General features: G+C 44.0%; 1 protein-coding gene across 3 annotated transcripts in view; it reads left to right on the top strand.

The window, feature by feature from the left end:
• The window catches only part of Stn1 (STN1 subunit of CST complex), a 44,161-nt gene that overhangs the window by 7,832 nt on the left and 17,175 nt on the right, over positions 1–19,154 (top strand). For 2 of the 3 annotated variants that reach the window (XM_045138889.1, XM_045138888.1), the window contains exons 4-7: positions 3,331–3,396; positions 15,288–15,449; positions 16,107–16,224; positions 18,693–18,867. In XM_045138889.1, coding sequence (XP_044994824.1) covers positions 3,331–3,396; positions 15,288–15,449; positions 16,107–16,224; positions 18,693–18,867 — 521 coding nt within the window. The remainder of the gene's footprint in view (positions 1–3,330; positions 3,397–15,287; positions 15,450–16,106; positions 16,225–18,692; positions 18,868–19,154) is intronic. The other variant, XM_045138890.1, reaches the window with a different exon arrangement.

Genomic DNA, 19,154 nt, shown 5'->3' on the forward strand with positions numbered 1-19,154 from the left:
TCACTGTGAGGTCAAGGCCAAGGCCAGCCTGAGACCTCAGAGTGAATTCCAGGTCAGCTTGGGATACCTATCTCGAAAAAGAAAAAGAAATCTGATTTAGATTTGTCCCATTAGCAGCCAATAAGTCTAGCAGTGATTTTAATGGTTGTTCTAGTAATTGAGAAATTATTTGATCTGAATTTTTCTTCATAGCAATTAGAGAATTTAGCATATTGGACATGTATCACATATTTACATATCTTCTGTGCATTACATATTCTTTTGTTACTTTTTTAAATATATTTTTATTTGAGGGAGAGAAAGAGGCAGATGGCAGGGGGGAGAATGGGTACACCAGGGCCTCCAACAACTCTTCAGACTAACTCCAGACCAATGCACCACCTTGTGCATCTGACTTTTTTCACATGGGTACTGGGGAATCGAACCTGGGTCCTCTGGCTTTGCTAGCAAACACCTCAAACACTAAGCCATCTCTGCAGCCCTTTTTGATTTTTTGAGGTAGAGTCTCATTGTAGCATATGCTGACCTGGAATTCACTATGTAGTTTCAGAGTAGCCTTGAACTCACAGCCACAGCAATTCTCCTACCTCTGCCTCCCACCATGCCCAGCCTTTTCTGCTTTTTTTCTTGTATTCTTGGTCTTTTTTCGTATGAGTTCATGTGAGATCTTTATATATAAAGCAGTAACCATATCATTTGAAAAGCTGCTATGTGGTCTGTGGAGATTGCTCAGCAGTTAAAGGTACTTGGTTGCAGGGCCTACCGGCCCTCATTCAGTTCCCCGGTACTGACATAAGGCTGGGTACACAAAGTGGCGCATGCATCTGGAGATTAGTTGCAGTGACAAGAGGCCCTGGCGTGTTCCCTCTTAATTAAATCAATAAATTATTTTTTAAAAAAGAAAGAAAAGGGCTAGAGAGATGGCTTAGTGATTGAATGCTTGCCTGTGAAGCCTAAGAACCCCTGTTCAATGCTCGATTCCCCATGACCCATGTCCACGCGTGGAGTTTGTTTGCGGTAGCTGGAGGCCCTGGCACGCCCATTCTCTCCCTCCCCCTCCCTCCCTCTCTCTCTCTCTCTCTCTCTCTCTCTCTCTCTCTGCCTCTTTCTCTCTCTGTCTATCTCTCTCAAATAAATAAAAATAAACAAAAAAAAGAGAAAGAAAAGCTGCTATCCATTATTAGTTTTAGGTCAATAGACATATCACACTTTTTTTTTAAGTGACTTATGATTTTCAGGTTCTTCCCTAAAATATCCCCACGAACTCTTAAGGCCAAAGCTGCTGCTGCTGCTGCTGCTTTTTTTTTTTTTTTTTTTTTTTTGAGGTAGGAGGTAGGGTCTCACTCTAGCCCAGGCTGACCTGGAATGCACTCTGTAGTCTCAGGGTGGCCTTGAACTCATGGCGATCCTCCTACCTCTGCCTCCCGAGTGCTGGGATTAAAGGCGTGCACCACCACACTTGGCTTCAATGCTCCTTCTTAAGTTACCTATTTTATGCTTAATAAAATGAAGCCTATTTCAAGGTTATTTTGTTACAAGAATTATTGTGTGTTCTTTTAACAGAGATTTAAGTCAGCAATGAAGCATGTTTGCTTCATTCTATTTTATATGGGTTTTTATAGCATTTTGCTTTTTTTTTGCGTGTGTGTGTGTGTGTGTGTGTGTGTATTCACATGTGTTCAGGTGCACAAACATGTATGTGGGTGTATGTATGCACATGCATGTAGAGGCCAGAGGTTGACATTGAATGTCTTCCTCAGTCAATCTCCAGTTTACTTACTGAGGCAAGACATGAGCCCACAACTCTGATGGGGCTGGCCTAGCTAAGCAGCTTGCTCAGGGGTTCCCTTGCTCTGCTACTGTGCTCACCTGGCATTTACATGTGTCTGGGGATCTTAACTCCGGTCCTCATGCTTGCACACCGGGTGCCTTCTCTACTGAACCATCTTCCCAGCCCTGACTCTATTTTTTTTTTTTTTTTTAATTTTTATGAGAGAGAGAGGCCTGGGCCTCCAGCCACTGCCATCAAACTCCAGATGCATGCACCACCTTGTGCACATGTGCGATCTTGTGTATATGCTACCTTGTGTATCTGACTTACGTGGGATCTAAGGAGCCTAACATGGGCCCTTAGGCTTTGCAGGCATGTACCTTAACTGCTAAGCCATCTCTCCAGCCCCCTGACATTTTTTATTAATATTTTAGTTATTTATTTGCAAGGAGAGAGAGAGATCAAGAGAGAGAGAGAGGCCTCCCGCCACTACAAATGGACTCTAGATACATGCATCATTTTGTGCATATGGCTTTATGTGGGTACTAAGGAATTGAACTCGGGTCATTAGGCTGCACAGACAAGAGCCTTAATTGCTGAGCCATCTCTCTAGCCCTCACTTACTTTTTTTTAAAATCATGAAGCTGATGATCTTGTGCCTAGCAACTTCTATTCAGAGGTAGTCAGAATTAGGCAAAGAGAAAAATGCCTGTCCTGCCCTAAGTAAACATCTTCAAGCTCCTTTATAGTTATAAATCCAAGTGCCAGGGGAATTGTTTAATTTTTTTCATTAGAACTAAAAAGACTATTCTGTGGCCAAGGTAATTATTTCCTATTATGAAAATACAACTGGGTCCTCCTGTGGTGTGCTTGTCTTTCCCTGCATAGAAACCCTTCACAAAAAGCCCTGGCCAAATGACATGGGCCACTTGGAAAACCTTGGGAAATTAGTAAGCTAGTGAAAGAAGTGGTGACAGAAAGCCGAGCCCAGAGTGCTTGTGCCTCTGACCACAGACCACATTGGTTCTGACTTATGTCAGGGTGAAAGAGAGAGGCGGGTTGTGGATATGACTTCTCAGTGAGATTTTTTATTTATTTGCAAGCAGAGAGAGAGAGAGAGAGGATGGGCATGCCAGAGCTTCTAGCCACTGCAGATGAACTCCAGATGCATGTGCCCCTTGTGCATCTGGCTTATGTGGGTCCTGGGGAATCGAACCTGGGTCCTTCGGCTTGCAGGCAAATGCCTTAACCTCTAAGTGAGACTTTTGTACCTAAGCTCCTGAGGATGCACTTCTGGTGGAGTGATGTGCAGTCTCATGTAGTGCCCTCAAGGCAGGCTTAGGGGAATGGACGTTACACTGGCATGCACACAGATGAGCAGCTCCCACTGGAATGTAGTGACAGACTGTTTCTAAAGACTGGAAGAGTTAGACAAGGGTGTTACCCCACTAGGCCACTGAAAATGTCATTTTTCAGGCTGATTGGATGCAGTTATGACACGTGACTTTATTTGCCAGCCATGCCCAGATTTCTCATGTGTCCTCATGCTTTCTTTGTAGTGGATGATGCCACTGGGGTTATAAACTGTATCTGCTGGAAAAAGAGTGATGCCAAGCCTTCACCAGGTAATTCCTTTCACCTTCAGATAACCGATAGACTTTGCTCAAGGTGGCTTATCAGAACAGCTGTGGATATTGTCAAGTTAACCCTCTCATGAATTGTGTTGATGCACTCCATGTGCCCCGAGCTTTGGCTGCTCTGAAAACGGCTACCACAGTTGCTTCTTTCTTCCATCTGTGTGGTGCTCACTTCTTCCTAAGCCTGTGGGAATGGGGAAAGGTTTTTGGGAGTTTCTGCAGTTCATTTTACTCTGCCAGTTATTTTTATAAGTCAAGACATTTGAGCCTACTTGCCCATCAAGTCAGAATCCTTGACCTAAGGTTTGAAGATTGCTCCTCCCACATGATTGCCACTAACTTCTATGCATGACCCAGACTTTCTGAAATCTCTAATGGGTTCAAACAAATATCAGGAATTTTAACTTTATTAAGATATAATTCCTTTGGAAGTTTACCACTAAGCAACGTAGATTGCAAAATAACTTAAAATTGTATATTGAAAATGTTAACTATAACTGAAATATTTGAATCTATTTTTTAATTATGCTTAAGGTTTTTTGTATGTTTGTTTTGGTTTTAGTTGTGTGTAAAGGGGTGGGGGGTGCTGGGGATAAAATCCAGAGCCTTGTACATGTTGGGCAAGTACTCTTATCAGTGAGCTACAGCCTCAGCCCTCTCAGCCCTCTTGGGTAATTTATTTATTTGCAAGTGGGAGGGAGGGCCCAGACAGAGAAAATGGATGTGCCAGGGCTTCCAGCCTCTACAGACGAACTCCAGACACATGTGTCACTTTGTGCTTCTGGCTGTACATATATACGGGGGAATCAAACAGGAATCATTAGGTTTTGTAAGCCAAGCAATTTAACTGCTGAGCCATCTGTCCAGCCCCCCTCTTGGGTTAAAGTTAAATTCATAACATTTTAAAAGTGATGTTAGTGATCATTTTGGCTCTAGAGAAGCTACAGAAGCAGGTACCTTCTTTTCCCATTTTCCAGCATGCTCAGCATGATGCCACCCACATGGAGTTATTCATGTTGATTACTCCTCGACTTAACCTCTAGTGTGTGCTGTTCAGATGCATGTTACAAGAATGTCTGATGCTGACAGGGGTAGGGGTTAGGGCTTCTTTGACATATATAAAAATCCCAACTTTCCTTTAGTTAACTAACCATTTGTTTAGTTTTCTAATGTGTTTATATTTAGAAATCAGCCAGTTTTACCTAACTTTCGCATTCCTGTTATATTTGGGAGCATCTGCATCCGTGGGGGTGCTTTGCTCAGGAGGTTCTTTGGGCCGTCAGCTTGAGGCCACAGTCTGTCGGGTGAGGAGGTGAGGCAGCAGAAGCATGAGGAGCTGGGCACGTTGCATCCACAGTTAGTGTCGCAGTCAGGCTCGCAGTGCTGGCAGAAAACACCCAACCAAGACCAGCTTGTGGGATACAAAGGTTTATTTAGGCTGACAGATTCGAGGGGAAGCTCCATGATGGCAGGGGAAAACGATGGCATGAGCTGAGGGTGGACATCATGCCCTGGGCAACATGAGATGGACAACAGCAACAGGAGAGTATGCCAAACACTGGCAAGAGGAAGCTGGCTGTAATACCTGTTGCAGTCCAGTTTGCATGGCTGGTAGAAATCACCCAACCAAGAGTAACTTCTGGGAAAAAGAGATTTATTTTGGCTTATAGGCTCAAGGGGAAGCTTCACGATGGCAGGGGAAAACGATGGCATGAGCAGAAGGTGGACATCACCCCCTGGCCAACATAAAATGGACCACAGCAACAGTAGGGTGTGCCAAACACTGGCAAGGGGAAACTGGCTTTAAAGCCCATAAGCCTGCCCCCAACAATACACTCCCTCCAGGAGGCATTAAAACCCAAATATCCATCAGCTGGGGAGCTAGCATTCAGAACACCTAAGTTTATGGGGGACACCTGAATCAAACCACCACATTCCGCCCCTGGCCCCCATAAACTGATATCCATACATGATGTAAAATACAATGCTTTCAGTCTGACTTTAAAAATCCCCATAGTTTTTATCAATTCCAATGATGTTCATATATCCCCATAGTTCGAGATCTTTTAACTGAGCCATAATACCAAAAAATAACCTCAAAAAACCCATAATGGCACAGAATAAATATTCACACTGCAAAAGATGGCATTGGGCATAGCAAAGAAACATTCAACCAATACAAGATTTAAAACAACCAGGGCAAACATCAAACTCTGTAGCTTCAAGTCCAGCAACTCTAGCCAGTGACAAATCTTCAAGTCCAATAATTCTAACCAGCAGCAAGTCTCTGGCATTCCAATTCCGCCCCTCCAGCTAGGCTACTCACAGTCCTGGGAAACTTCATCGGGACCGGCAGCTACTCGGCAGCCATCTCATGGTCCCGGCATCTCCACTGGGTCTCCACTGCAATCCACGGTTCATCCTCATGGCCCCATGGGGTCTCTATGCAGGCAACCCGCAAACCCACTTCACACTGCCCATGGCCATTTCCAAAACACAAGACCGTGTTGCAAACTCAATGACCCTCTTTCCAGCATTTCTTATACTCCACGATACCAGGTAGGGTGCCAATTTGTTAATCCGCGGGGGGGGGGGGGGATAAAGCAGACTTGGAAGAACAGGACCCTCCTTGAGCACTGGGGCCCCTTCAAAAGAGTCTACATTCTTCTTGTTGCCCCAGCACAGGTCAGCTAGCCCAGTCTCAAAGGTTGTAATCTCTCAGTTGCAGCTGAATGGGAAACAGTTCACCCAAAGATTTTTCTTTCTGTGCTATATTCCTTTGCACACACCAGTTCATTTCTACGCAAAGCAACCCTGCACAACTTCTCAAGACACGGGCACAAGAGCAAGCTTCTCACACAAACTGCTAGCCCAGTCCAGGCAAAGCTCTTTCTCATCCTCGTAAGCCAAACCTCACAGTCCATAGTTCTTACTGCATTCAGGTCTTGGAGCTCAGACCAGAATAGTCCATCAAGCTGTACTTACAGCACTGTAAGGTATCTCTTAGGCCAAGGTTTCAACTCCTTCCACATTCCTCTTGAAAAACAGCTCCAAAAGGCCAAAACCACAGTCAGGTGTCTAGCAGCAATCCCACTCCTCGGTACCACTTTACTGTTGCAGTCCGGTTCGCATGGCTGGTAGAAATCACCCAACCAAGAGTAACTTCTGGGAAAAAGAGATTTATTTTGGCTTATAGGCTCGAGGGGAAGCTTCACGATGGCATGAGCAGAAGGTGGACATCACCGCCTGGCCAACATAAAATGGACCACAGCAACAGTAGGGTGTGCCAAACACTGGCAAGGGGAAACTGGCTTTAAAGCCCATAAGCCTGCCCCCAACAATACACTCCCTCCAGGAGGCATTAAATCCCAAATATCCATCAGCTGGGGAGCTAGCATTCAGAACACCTAAGTTTATGGGGGACACCTGAATCAAACCACCACAATACCCATAAGCCCACCCTCAGTAATACACTGCCTCCAGGAGGCTTTAATTCCCAAATTGCCATCAGCTGGGGACCTATCGTTCAGAACACCTAGGTTTATGGGGGACACCTGAACCAAACCACCATATTCCACCCCCGGGCCCCATAAACTGATAACCATACATGATGTAAATACAATGCATTCAGTTCAACCATAGTTTTTTTTTTTTTTCTTTCAATCCCAATGATGTTCAAACATCCTTATATTCTAAGGACTTTTAACTGAGCTGCAATACAAAAAAAAAAAAAAATCCAAAAAACCCATAATGGCACATAATAAATATTCACACTGCAAAAGATAGCATTGGACACAGCAAAGAAATATTCAACCAGAACAAAATTTAAACAGGGCAAAGATCAAATTCTGTAGCTCCAAGTCCAACAACTCTAATCAGTGACAAGTCTTCAAATCCAGTAGTTCTAACCATTAATAAGCCTCTGGAGTTCCATTTTCACCCCTCCAGCTAGGCTAATCACAGTCCTGGAAAACCTCATCTAGTGCCAGCAGCTCTTCTTAGCAGCTGTCGTAGGGTCCCAGCATCTTCACTGCAACCCACAATTCATCCTCTTGGCTCCATCAGGTCTGCATGCAGGTAATCCAACAAGCCTGCTTCATACTGCCCATGACCATTTCCAGAACACAAGACTGTGTTGCAAATTCACTGACCCTCTTTCACCTGCATTTCTCATACTCAGTAATACCAGGTGGGGTGCCAGTTTGTTAATCCAGGGGGAATAAAACAGCCTTTGAAGAACGGGTCATTCCTTTAGCATTCAGGCCCCTTCAGAAGACTCTGTATTCTTTCTTTTGACATAATGCAGGTCAACTGGCCCAATATCAACGGTTGTAATGTTTCATAGAATTGCAGGTGAACGGGCAGAAATTTCAACCCAAAGATTTCACTTTTTCTGTACCATATCCCTCGCTCACACCAGTCCATTTCTATGCAGTGCAACCCTGCAAACGTTCTCAGGACATGGGCCTCCCACACCAACTGTTTCTAGCCCAGTCCAGGCAAAGCTCTTTCTTACCCTTATAAGCCAAAACCTCATAGTCCATAGTTCTTACTGCATTCAGGTCTTTCAGCTCTGACCATAATGATCCATCAAGCTGTACTTACAGCACTGCAAGGTGTCTCTTAAGCCAAGATTTCAAATTCATCCACATTCCTTCTATAAAGCAGTTCTAAAAGGACAAAGGCCACACAGTCAGGTTTCTAGCAGCAGTGACACCACTTCTTGGTACCAACTTTACTGTTGCAGTCAGGTTTGCTCTGCTGTCAGAAAACACCTGAGCAAGAGCAGCTTGTGGGGGCGGGGAAAAGGTTTATTTTGGCTTATAGACTTGAGAAGCTCCATGATGGCAGGGGAAAATGATGGCATGAGCTGAGGGTGGACATCACCTCCTGGGCAAGATCAGAAGGACAACAGTTAACAGGAGAGTGTGCCAAACACTGGCAAGAGGAAGCTGGCTGCAACACCGATAAGCCTACCCCCCAATAATGCACTGTCTCCAGGAGGCTTTAATTCCCAAATTGCCATCAGCTGAGGACCTAGAATTCAGAACGCCTACATTTATGGGGGACACCTGAACCAAACCACCAGTTAGGAAGCAGAGAGAGATAAACGTTGCTGCTTAGATCAATTTCTCCTTTGCATTTAGTCAGGGACCCCAGCCATTGCAGTGGTATTACCCATATTCAGGGTGGGTCTTCCCTATTCAGGAAACACTCTCATAGATATATCCAGATATGTGTTTCCATGGTGATTAGCCATCCTAATGCTATTATTACATTATCACAAAGCTGAGTGATTTACTAAAAACAACTTGTTTCTCAGTCCTTGAGGTTAGAAAGTCCAAGATTAAGGGCTGGCAGGTTTTGATGCAAATCTCCACTGCCAAGATGTCACCTTGAATGCTGCTTCCTCTGTAGGGAAGATGCCATTCTTCACATGGCAGAAGAGCAGACAGCACCCTGGAGAGATGGCTCAGCAGTTAAGGCATTGCCTGCAAAGACTAAGGACCCAGGTTCAATCGCCAGTACCCACGTAAGCCAGATGCACTAGGTGGTGCGTGCATCTGAGTGTCGTTTGCAATAGCTAGAGCCCTGGCGTGCCCATTCTTTCTATATATCTGCCTCTTTCTCTCTCAGATAAATAAATATATTTTTTAAAGGAGCCGAGAGAAGCCCGGCTTACCAACTCTTTCTGTGACAACATTAACTCATTCATGCTATTTTCATGATCCAAAATATCACATCTGGCCCCACCTCCTAACACTGCTGCATTGGTGCTGCGGTTTGGTAGAATGCCACCCTAAGGTCCACATGTAAAGGCTTGGTCCCTGTGGTTGGCAATAGGGCTCATTATGTGACTTTTTTCACTCCAACACCCACTTCTGCCATAATGTGCTGTGTTCATCACAAATTGAGGAGGCTGCCTTGTCGTGAACTTGAACACCTTAAAGCCATAAGCCAAAGTAACCCTCTTTATTTCATAATTGCCTATGTCAGGTATTCCATTATAAATATGGAAATATTACTAATACAGTTGGGGATAAAGTTAGAACACAGGAGTTTTGGAGGGGACAGAAACATCATGCCACAGCAGCATAACTTACTTATAGACTTATGGTTGTATTCCTAATCTTCAATCAACAATTAAGTTTAGTTTGAATATCCACAATTGATTTTTTTAAAAAATAATTTATTTGCCAGGTGTGGTGGTGCACACCTTTAATCCCAGCACTTGAGAGGCAGAGGTAGGAGGATTGCCATGAGTTCAAGGCTACCCTGAGACTGCATAGTGAATTCCAGGTCAGCCTGGGCTCCAGTGAGATCCTACTGTGAAAATCCAAAAAAAGAAAAAAGATATTTTATCTGTTTATTTATTTGCAAACAGAGAAACAAAGAGAATGGATGTGCCAGGGCCTCCAGCAGCTGCAAACAAACACCAAAAGCATGCGCCACCTTGTGCACCTTGTGGTACTTGGTAATTGAACCCCAGTCATTAGGCTTTGTAGGCAAACACCTAATCACTGAGCCATCTTCCAGCCTTTGATTCCTTTTTTTTTTTTTTTTTTTTTTTTTTTTTTTTAGTGAATACACACCATATTTTTATGCCTTTTTAAAATTTTGTTTTAAATTTATTTGCAAGCAGAGAGACAGTGAGCACATGCACACACCAGGGCCTTTTGCCACAACAAATGAACTCTAGACACATGTACCCCTTTGTGTATCTGGCTTTATGTGGGTTCTGGGCAATTTGAACCCAGACTGTCAGGCTTTGCAAGCCCCACACTTGATTTTTATTTTTGAAGACTCTCTTTCTTTCTTTCTTTTTTTTTTTTTTTTTTTTGAGGAAAATCCAACATACTGACCTTTTTTTATGAGAGAGGGAGAGACAATGAATATGAGAATGAATTGGCAGGCCAGGGCCTCCAGCCATTGCAATTGAACTCCAGATGCATGCGCCTCCCCCCCCCCCCCATGCACATGTGCAACATTGCTGCACACTTGCATCACGGCATCTGCCTTACAAGGGACCTGGACGTGAGTCCTTAGGCATCACAGGCAAGCACTTTAGCTGTTAAGCCATCTCTTCAGCCCTTTTTAACACTTTTTATAAATAATTTTCACCTGTTCCCATATCTTGTCCCCCTTCCTTCTACTGAACCCCTTCTTTCCAGCTAGTTCCTCTTCTACTTTGAAGTCTTTTTTTCTGCCCTTCTTCACTATCCAAGATAGAATGTTGATGAGTCCAGCATTATGCAAGTAACACAATTGCTGTGAACCCAACAACCACTTCATAGTCCAAGGACAGTACAGCAGAGCACGCCTCCCATCCTCTGGCTGTTATATTCTTTCCTCGCCTCTTCCGCATTGTTCCCTGAGCCTTGAAGGTTTTTGTTTTTTTGTTTTGTTTTGTTTTTTTTTGTGACAGGGATTTCATGTAGCCCAAGCTGGTCTCCAACTGTCTTACATAGTGAGGATGTTCTTGACCTTCTATTCCCCCTGCCTCTGCCTCCCAGAGTGCTGGGATTATAGGCATGCACACCACACCCAGTTTCACACCTGATTTAGATGGAGGCGAGCAAACTTCTTCAGTAAAGGCACAGATAGTATTTTCTGCTAGGTGGATCCAGTGGGCTATGTCACAACTATTTAAAACTGACATGTTGGGCTGGAGGGATGGCTTAGTGGTTAAGGTGCTTGCCTGCAAAGCCAAAGGGCCCAGGTTTGATTCCCCAGGACCCACATTAGCCAGATGCACAAGGGGGCGCATGTGTCTGGAGTTCGTTTGTAGTGGCTGGAGGCTCCTGGAGTACCCATTCTCTCTCTCTCTCTTTCTCTCTTTCCTTCTCCCTCTCTCTCCTTTCTCTGTCAAATAAATAAATAAATAAAAATAAAAATATTTTAAAACTGACATGTTATCACAAATTAGACATAGATAATAATACAAACAGTTGGCATGTCTGTCTTCCAGTTTCATAAAGTTTTATAAAATCAGGATATGGAGCTGGAGAGATGGTTGAGCAGTTAAGGTGCTTGTCTGCAAAGCTAATGACCCAGGTTTGATTCCCCAGTGCCTGCATAAAGCCAGAGGCACAAAAGTGGCGCGTGCATCTGGAGTCTGTTTGCAGTGGAGGAAGCGGCCCTGGCATGCACATTCTATCTCTGTGTCTCTCTTCTGTCTATCTCTTACTGCTTGTAAATAAATAAATAAATAATATGAAAAAGAAATTTTTAAAAAGCAGGGGGGATATGATGGAGAATGGAGTTTCAAAGGGGAAAGTGGCGGGGGGAGGGCATTGCCATGGGATATTGTTTACTGTCATGGAAATTAATTTTTAAAAAAAGCAGTCTATGGATTGGTTTGGTCTATGGGCTGTGGTTTACAGAACTATGTTTTAGTTTTCTAAGTTAAGTCTTTTTTAAGAAGTGGTATCACCCGGAATGTTATCTAATTCCTATACTTAGCAATGTTTTAGAACAATAAAATGGCTACTAATATTGAACATACCGAGAGGAAGATGTTTTAAATATCAGGCAGAAATTGAGTCAATGAAGAGTTACAAAGAGCAGCCTTCATGTAAGATTGCTTGGTGAATATAAAGGAAGAATACACGTGCCAGGAGAAAGCCTAAAAGTGATTCTCATTGTGGTTCACACGAAGTGATGTTTTTAAATTGTTCCCAAATTGCCCATTCTACCCTTTTAATTTAATTGCCCAAAGTTTAAAAGCTTTCCATTGGAAGATGGCCAAGAAAGATAGAATTTTTTTTTAACAAAATTTAATTTGAGTCAAAATCATGTTCCAGTCAGTTAAAATATAAGCATGTAATGTTAGTTCCTATAAATGTCACACTGAATGTATCATTTAGTCTTAGCTTATAAGCAAAGTTAAGAAAGCTTGGCCCTTGACATTAGAATGTTAAAGGGGCTTTATCTTTCAGGATGGAATAGATTACTGAAAATGAAGTTCTGTCAGGCTCCAGCCGTCTCATTACATTCATTAAATTACACGCTGGAGCCTTCTTTCAGCAATTTGGCTCACCCTTTAAATGAAAGCTGGTTCTCTTTCTCAGACCAACCGTCAGCCTCATAATTTCAGTGGTGCTATATGAAGCATTTATTATCACCTATAATGTCTGCATAATGGCAGTGAAGTTTATAAATACCCTTAAATTCCAGCCTGAGTAGAAGAGAGCCTGGGGACAGGAACATGGATGGAGCAGCCTTTTAGAAATGCTTCTTGTGTATTTTTTGGAGAAACCCAGCAAGCCAAGCAGTATCTGGTTTTCCTAGGTATTGGTTACCGCATGCGAGCAGTTCATTGTGCACTTTGTTGCCCTTGCTCTAGAAAATGTGTTCTAGTTAATGCCTGTGTACATTACAAAGCCACAGTTACCAAAATTGCATTATGTTAAAAAGCAGAAAATTTGATCATGAAACCAAAAGAGATCACTCCATTATAGAAACCCTATTAAGCAGACAAAACCAGAGCAGTAGGAAATAAATCAGCATTTCACATGTCATTTCAGGTTGTAGCAATATTTGAAAACTGTTTGCCATGATTCCTATCTTGCATGCATTTTATGCAAAACAACCTAGAGAAGCCGGGCTTGGTGGTGCACGCCTTTAATCCTAGAGTAGGTAGAAGGATCACTGAGTTTGAGGCCACCACTGAGCCACCTCTCGGGCCCTGGCCTTGAACTCTTGATCCTCCTGCTGCCACCTCCCAAGTACTGGTGTTACAGGCATATGCCATCATATCCTACCTCTCTTGACAGTTTAAAATCACAATAAAACTTAACAGAATCGTGATTCGTCCATGTTTTAAAGGTTGCATTGACTGAAGTTGATGCCAGGAGCACTGAGCATGCATGCATTGCTAATGAAATACTATAAAAACAGTGTTGGGTCCCCCCCCACCACCGGGAAGCCTTATAACATTATGTGATGGGCTGTAAACTCTGAAGGACCCGAAAGAAAATAATTCGGTCTAGAGAGTTTAATCACTCGTTGTCACAAATAACATGCATTTATCATTTCTTCTGTGTCTGGCATTGTGCTAGTTCATGATGTAAGTATTAAATTCAGCGATGCACAACAACCCCACATTATGAGGTAGACCCAGCTATTATCCCATTTTCCCCATTTCATAATCAAGGAAATGGAATTGAGTGGAGAAGAAACAAACCCCGTGAGGTCAGATACGCTACTAAAGTCACACAGCTGTGAAGAAGGAAGCTGAGGCTTGAGTCACGTCTGTCTGTCCCATGCACTGTCACTGATTCAAATCAGAGTTAGTGGTAAAGCAGGAGGAAGTATGTGGCAAGAGTAGCTAACTACATGAGCATATTAGCATGGCCGAGTGCTGTACTGTACTGGGTAATGCTGAGCTGGTCCCAGCACTCGAAAGGCTGAAGCAGGAGAGTGGAGAGTTCAAGGCTGTCCTGGGTTTCATAGCAAGACCAATCTTAAAAAAAAAAAAAAGCAAGGTCAACAAAATTCTGAGTTGTGCAGCTTCTGGAAACCTGTCTTATTTGGAATAATGCCAGGCTGCAGAACACAGGATCGCTAACACTGCGTCTTGTCACTCACCAGCCACTTTGCTTTGGACAAGCTGCTCGACTTCCTTGTGTCTCCTTTCTGACCTCTGAAACCCTCCTGGTTGACGGGAGTGGCTGTGAGGTTTAGACATGCTGCTGCCTCATCAAGTCCTTAGAATAGCACCTGAACACCAGGCGTTCCTAGCTCTTCCTGTGTAACTTTATGCTTTCCTATTTGATAACATTTGGAAGTAAAGGTGAGTGATGGAGATTAGTTAGGGTTGAATGTTACATTCTTTTCACCATGAAGTTGCTCAATGATACGGTTTTAAGTGGTGACAGAGAGGGAGGAAGGGGTGGGAAGAGAGAAAGCTTAGGCACATGCATATGAGAGAGAGAGAGAGATTAGTCTAGTTCCCCAGCAGCAATGACAGGGAGAGATGAGGCTGTCCTGAGTGAGACATGTCTCAGCATGCATCCCTCCTCCTTGTTTCTTTAAACAGGGTCTTACTTCATAGCCCTGTCTGCCCTTGGCTCCCAATCCTCCTGAGTAGCTGAGGTTACCGGCGCATACAACCACTCAAGGCTCTGCTTCTACACTTTAGGTTTCTTTATAGCCAGGTCTGGTGATGCACACTTATACTTCCAGCTATTCGGAGGCTGAGGCAAGAGGATCATGAATTCAAGGTCAGCCTGGGCAACTCAGTGAGACCCAACCTCAAAAACAAAATAAGGTTTTAAAAGAGAGGCTGGAGTGCAGCTCAGTAATAGAGTGACTAGGATCTTGGGTTTAATCCCTAGTATCACAAAAATAATTTTGTTTTGTTTTGTTTGTTGAGGTAGGCTCTTGCTATAGTCCAGGCAGACCTGGAATTCTCTGTGTACCTCAGGCTGGCCTCAAACTCATGGCAATCTTCCTACTCCCCAGTGCTGGGATTAAAGGTATGTGCCACCATGCCCGGCTCACAAAAATAATTTTTAAAAATAATAAATGAAAGACTGTTTAGGCCTATGCCCCCAAGCCCTCCAGAACACACTAGACGTTTTGCTCAGGCCCATGGAGAGCCGTTTACGCTGGCAGCACAGGGGCAGAAGGAAGGCAGTAGTGCTGCCCACTTGGCCTCGTTCCAGACCCCTTTCCCTTCACTCTGCTATTGAGTCATTCCAGCTTATGCCTCTTATTCAGTGGGAGTACTCAAAAGGTCATGAGGATTTCCTAGAGTAGAGCACCTAGTCAGAGAACAAATGCATTGTGTTGGTCTTACCCTCCAACTGTAACCCCAGCATGGCAGAGTGCATGTCTATTACCTCTCTCTTTTCTGCCTGCCCTGACAACCATAGCTGCTCCAAGCACAGCAAGAGATCTGACCATGACCTCACGGCTTAAGAAGCTGCAAGAGACCATTGAGGAGAAAACCAAGATTGAAATTGGGGATGTTATCCAAGTCAGAGGCTCCATCCGCACGTTCCGAGAAAAGCGAGAGATTCATGCCACCCTTTATTGTAAGCATAAGTGTCTGCCAGATGAGTTCTGTCCTGGGTGTATCTTCCATAAGTACTTGTTTAGCTCAAAGTCACACTTGAAAAAGGTTCATACAAGAGCTCATTCTGATGGAGGAAATGATACTTAGTGTGCTATTTTGAGAAAAGCAGCATTTCTAATTGTATTTTGAAAAATGTTAATTATAAGTAAATAGAATGAATTATTGATTCTCTAGTTGTCAAATTTATTTACAACATTGTAGTTTCCAAAGTACCTTAATATTCTAAATGTTAGTCTACTAGAGCAAAGTGTTCCAAGTCTTCAGAATGATGGAAATTTCTTAAACACCATTAAGTCCATTATCTTTATTGAAAACTGCTGATACGAAGTGGGAGCATTTCGTGTCATCTCCCCCTTTGGCTGTGCCAGCTGGTTTTCTCTGAAAACTTTAAGGGCAGCCTGATGTCTACTAGAGTAACAGATGAGTGGCTGCTGCACCCTCCTGGTTCCTGCCCCCTCTCCACTATGCCCACTGTACACAGGGCATTTCCTTCCGTCTCACAGGATGGCTGGAAATCATCCCATGATTCTAGATTGCCATCATAGCACTGACTTGATGTGGGGAAAAAGGACTCTCAATGTAATTTCTGTGGCATCTTTGTCCTGGGATTTGTTAGACAAAGTGGATGATCCAGTGTGGAACATTCAAATCGCAAGGATGTTGGAGATGCCTGCTCTCTACAGGAGCATTTACAACCAGTCCTTCAGCAACCCCATCCTGAGCAAAGCTCTGAGGTAAGTTCAGCCTTGCTGCTGCTGAAAATGTGGTGACAACAGGGAAGGCCAGCAGTGGGAGCCAGTGGGTCGTCGGGGGCTCACGTCCTGAAGTGTGCACTCGAGCGCTGTGGAGCTCTGACTCTTAGTGCTTTGTTTCCTATCAGCAAAGTGAAAGCCATAGGGCACTGTGAAGAAAAAAAATCAGTGTAATTAGACTCAGCGAAATAAAGAAAGGAGTGGCTAGAACAAAAAAATATTTCAAGAAACAGTTGTTGAGTGTTGGCGATGCACTCCTTTATCCCAGCACTCGGGAGGCTGAGTTAAGAGTTATAGGCATTTGATCGCAAATCCTGCCAGCCCAGGTTTAATTCCCCAGTTCCCATATAAAGCCAGGTACACAAAGTGGTATATATATCTATAGTTCATTTGCAACAGCGAGAGGCCCAGCAAGCTCATTCTGTCTCTCCCTCTCTTTATTTCTCTATCTCAAATAAATAAATAAAGCCAGGCGTGGTGGCACATGGGAAGCAGAAGTAGGAGGATTGCCATGAGTTCAAGGCCACCCTGAGACTACACATTGACTTCCAGGTCAGCCTGAGCTACAGAGAGACCCTACCTCAAAAAAAATAAAATTAAATTAAATAAATAAATAGATATTTTTAAATCCCAGGTATAAGCCAGGCTTGATGGCACATGCCTTTAATTCTAGCACTCAGGAGGCTGAGGTAGGAAGATTACTGTGAGTTCAAGGCCAGTCTGAGCTAGAGTGAGAATCTACTTCAAAAACCAAAAAAAGGAACTACTGGCTGGTTTTTTTCAAAGTTGGATGAAAAGTATAAACTTACAGATTTAAGAAGCTTAGCAAATTCCCAGGCCTAGAAACATGAAGAAAACTGCAGCAAGGCACCACGCAGTCAGATGTTAGGCTGTGGCCCTGAACCTGTCCAAGATTAAAAAGCCAACTTGTTCTTCTCAGCCAGAGCTGATTTTAATTCTTTTTTTTTCTCAATTTTTATTAACGTTTTCCATGATTATAAAAAATACCCCATGGTAATACCCTCCCCCCCCCCACATTCCCCTTTGAAATTCCATTCTCCATCATATCTCCTCCCCATCTCTGATTTTAATTCTTGTATTGATAGACAGGCAACAAAGCCCAGGAGGAATAGAATACACAGGAATTTACTCATAGAGATACATGAAGCCCCTCACCATGGTTCCCAAAGGAGGGGGGCCGGAGAGAGAATGAATGCACCAGGTCCTCTAGCCACTGCAAGGGAACTCCATATGCATGTGCCACCATAGCATCTGGCTTATGTGGGTCCTGGAGAACCTCAGAGTGGTCTCGAACTAATAGTGATCCTCCTACCTCTGCCTTCAGAGCGCTGGGATTAAAGGCGTGCGCCACCACACCCGACCCTTGCTTCTAGTTTTTAATCAAAGAATTGAATAAAAAAGAAGACTTGACAAGCTGAGTGTGGTGGCGCACGCCTTTAATCCCAGCACTCGGGAGGCAGACGTAGGAGGATTGCTGTGAGTTCGAGGCCACCCTGAGATTACGTAGTGAATTCCAGGTCAGCCTCAGCTAGAGTGAGACCCCACCTCAAAAAAAAAAAAAAAAAAAAAACGAAAGAAAAAGACGACTACGACTGAGAAGGATAATTACTAAGTTATTTATTGAGGGAAGTGCAGAGCCAAGGAAAGGCACCCTCATGGCTAGAAATCCCATGTGGAGGGCCTGGAAAAAAGCATGGAAAGAAAGAAAAGAGAAAGTTCAGGAGCTTCTGCCATGTGAGGAGCTGGAGGGTAAAGGAGCCACGCGGAGAGTGAGGGCGAGAGGGCTGTCCCAGGCCAGCCAGAAGAGGGAAAACCTCACCCACAGCTGGAAATTCCCAAGTGCTCAGAGAGAGCCTGTACCCCCCCCCCTCAAGAGAACAGGTCTGCCAAGACCTTCTCCTCGGCTGCAAATGAACTCTAGACGCATGCACCACTTTGTGCATCTGGCTTTACGTAGGTACTGGGACTTGAACCTGGGTCAGTAGGCTTTGCAGGCTAGTGCCTTAACTGCTAAGCCATCTTTCCAATCCTGTTTGTTTGTTTGTTTGTTTGGTTTCTCGAGGTAGGGTTTCATTCTGATCCTGGGATCCACTATGTAGTCTTAGGGTGGCCTCGAACTCACGGCGATCCTCCTGCTTCTGCCTCCCACATGCTGGGATTAAAGGTGTGTGCCACCACCCCTGGCCTCTCCTGTCCTTCTTTTAATATTTTTATTTTATTTATTTGTAAGCTGAAAGAGGGAAAATGAACGAGATTGGGAGGGGCGAATGGGCACATCAGGGCCTCCAGCCACTACAAACTTCAAATGCATGCACCACTTTATGTGGGTACTGGGGAATCAAATCCAGGCTGTCAGGCTTTGTAAGCAAGTACTTTTAACCATTGAGCCATTTCCCCAGCCCGTTTTGCTTTTTAAAACTTTCCCCCAGCAGCAGTCCAGGTGCTTTGAATCTTGCCGGTCTCACATCTTTGTTGAGTGAGAAAATCAAAGAATTCCTGCAGGTGAAGAGAGTGCCAACTTTCTATCAGCAGGAGTTGGAAATAGAGGAATCTTTGCTGTCTGTGGCCAGTCAGCCTGTGAAGCAGGATGCCTGCTCTGGCCAGGTAAGTACAGCGTGCGCAGGAGACAGTACAAGTTCTCTTTAGTCCGAGTGTGCAGCTGGAGGGTATGTGGCGTTGAGACTACCAGGGTAGACCTGGAGAGTGAAGGTCATGGTTCTAGTATGTGTCATTTCTATTCTGGAAAGGTCACTGACCACTAGGAATTTGGAATGAGGCTGGATCTGTCCTTTCCCTTACTTAATCTCATTGCACTTAATGTTTGAGGAGAAAAGTAATAATAGGCTAAGCACCTAGTTGTTAGTACTCACCAAGATGGGTATTTAGTCTTA

The sequence above is a fragment of the Jaculus jaculus genome, chromosome 1 (assembly GCF_020740685.1).
Source record: "Jaculus jaculus isolate mJacJac1 chromosome 1, mJacJac1.mat.Y.cur, whole genome shotgun sequence".
In the NCBI taxonomy this organism is placed as follows: domain Eukaryota; kingdom Metazoa; phylum Chordata; class Mammalia; order Rodentia; family Dipodidae; genus Jaculus; species Jaculus jaculus.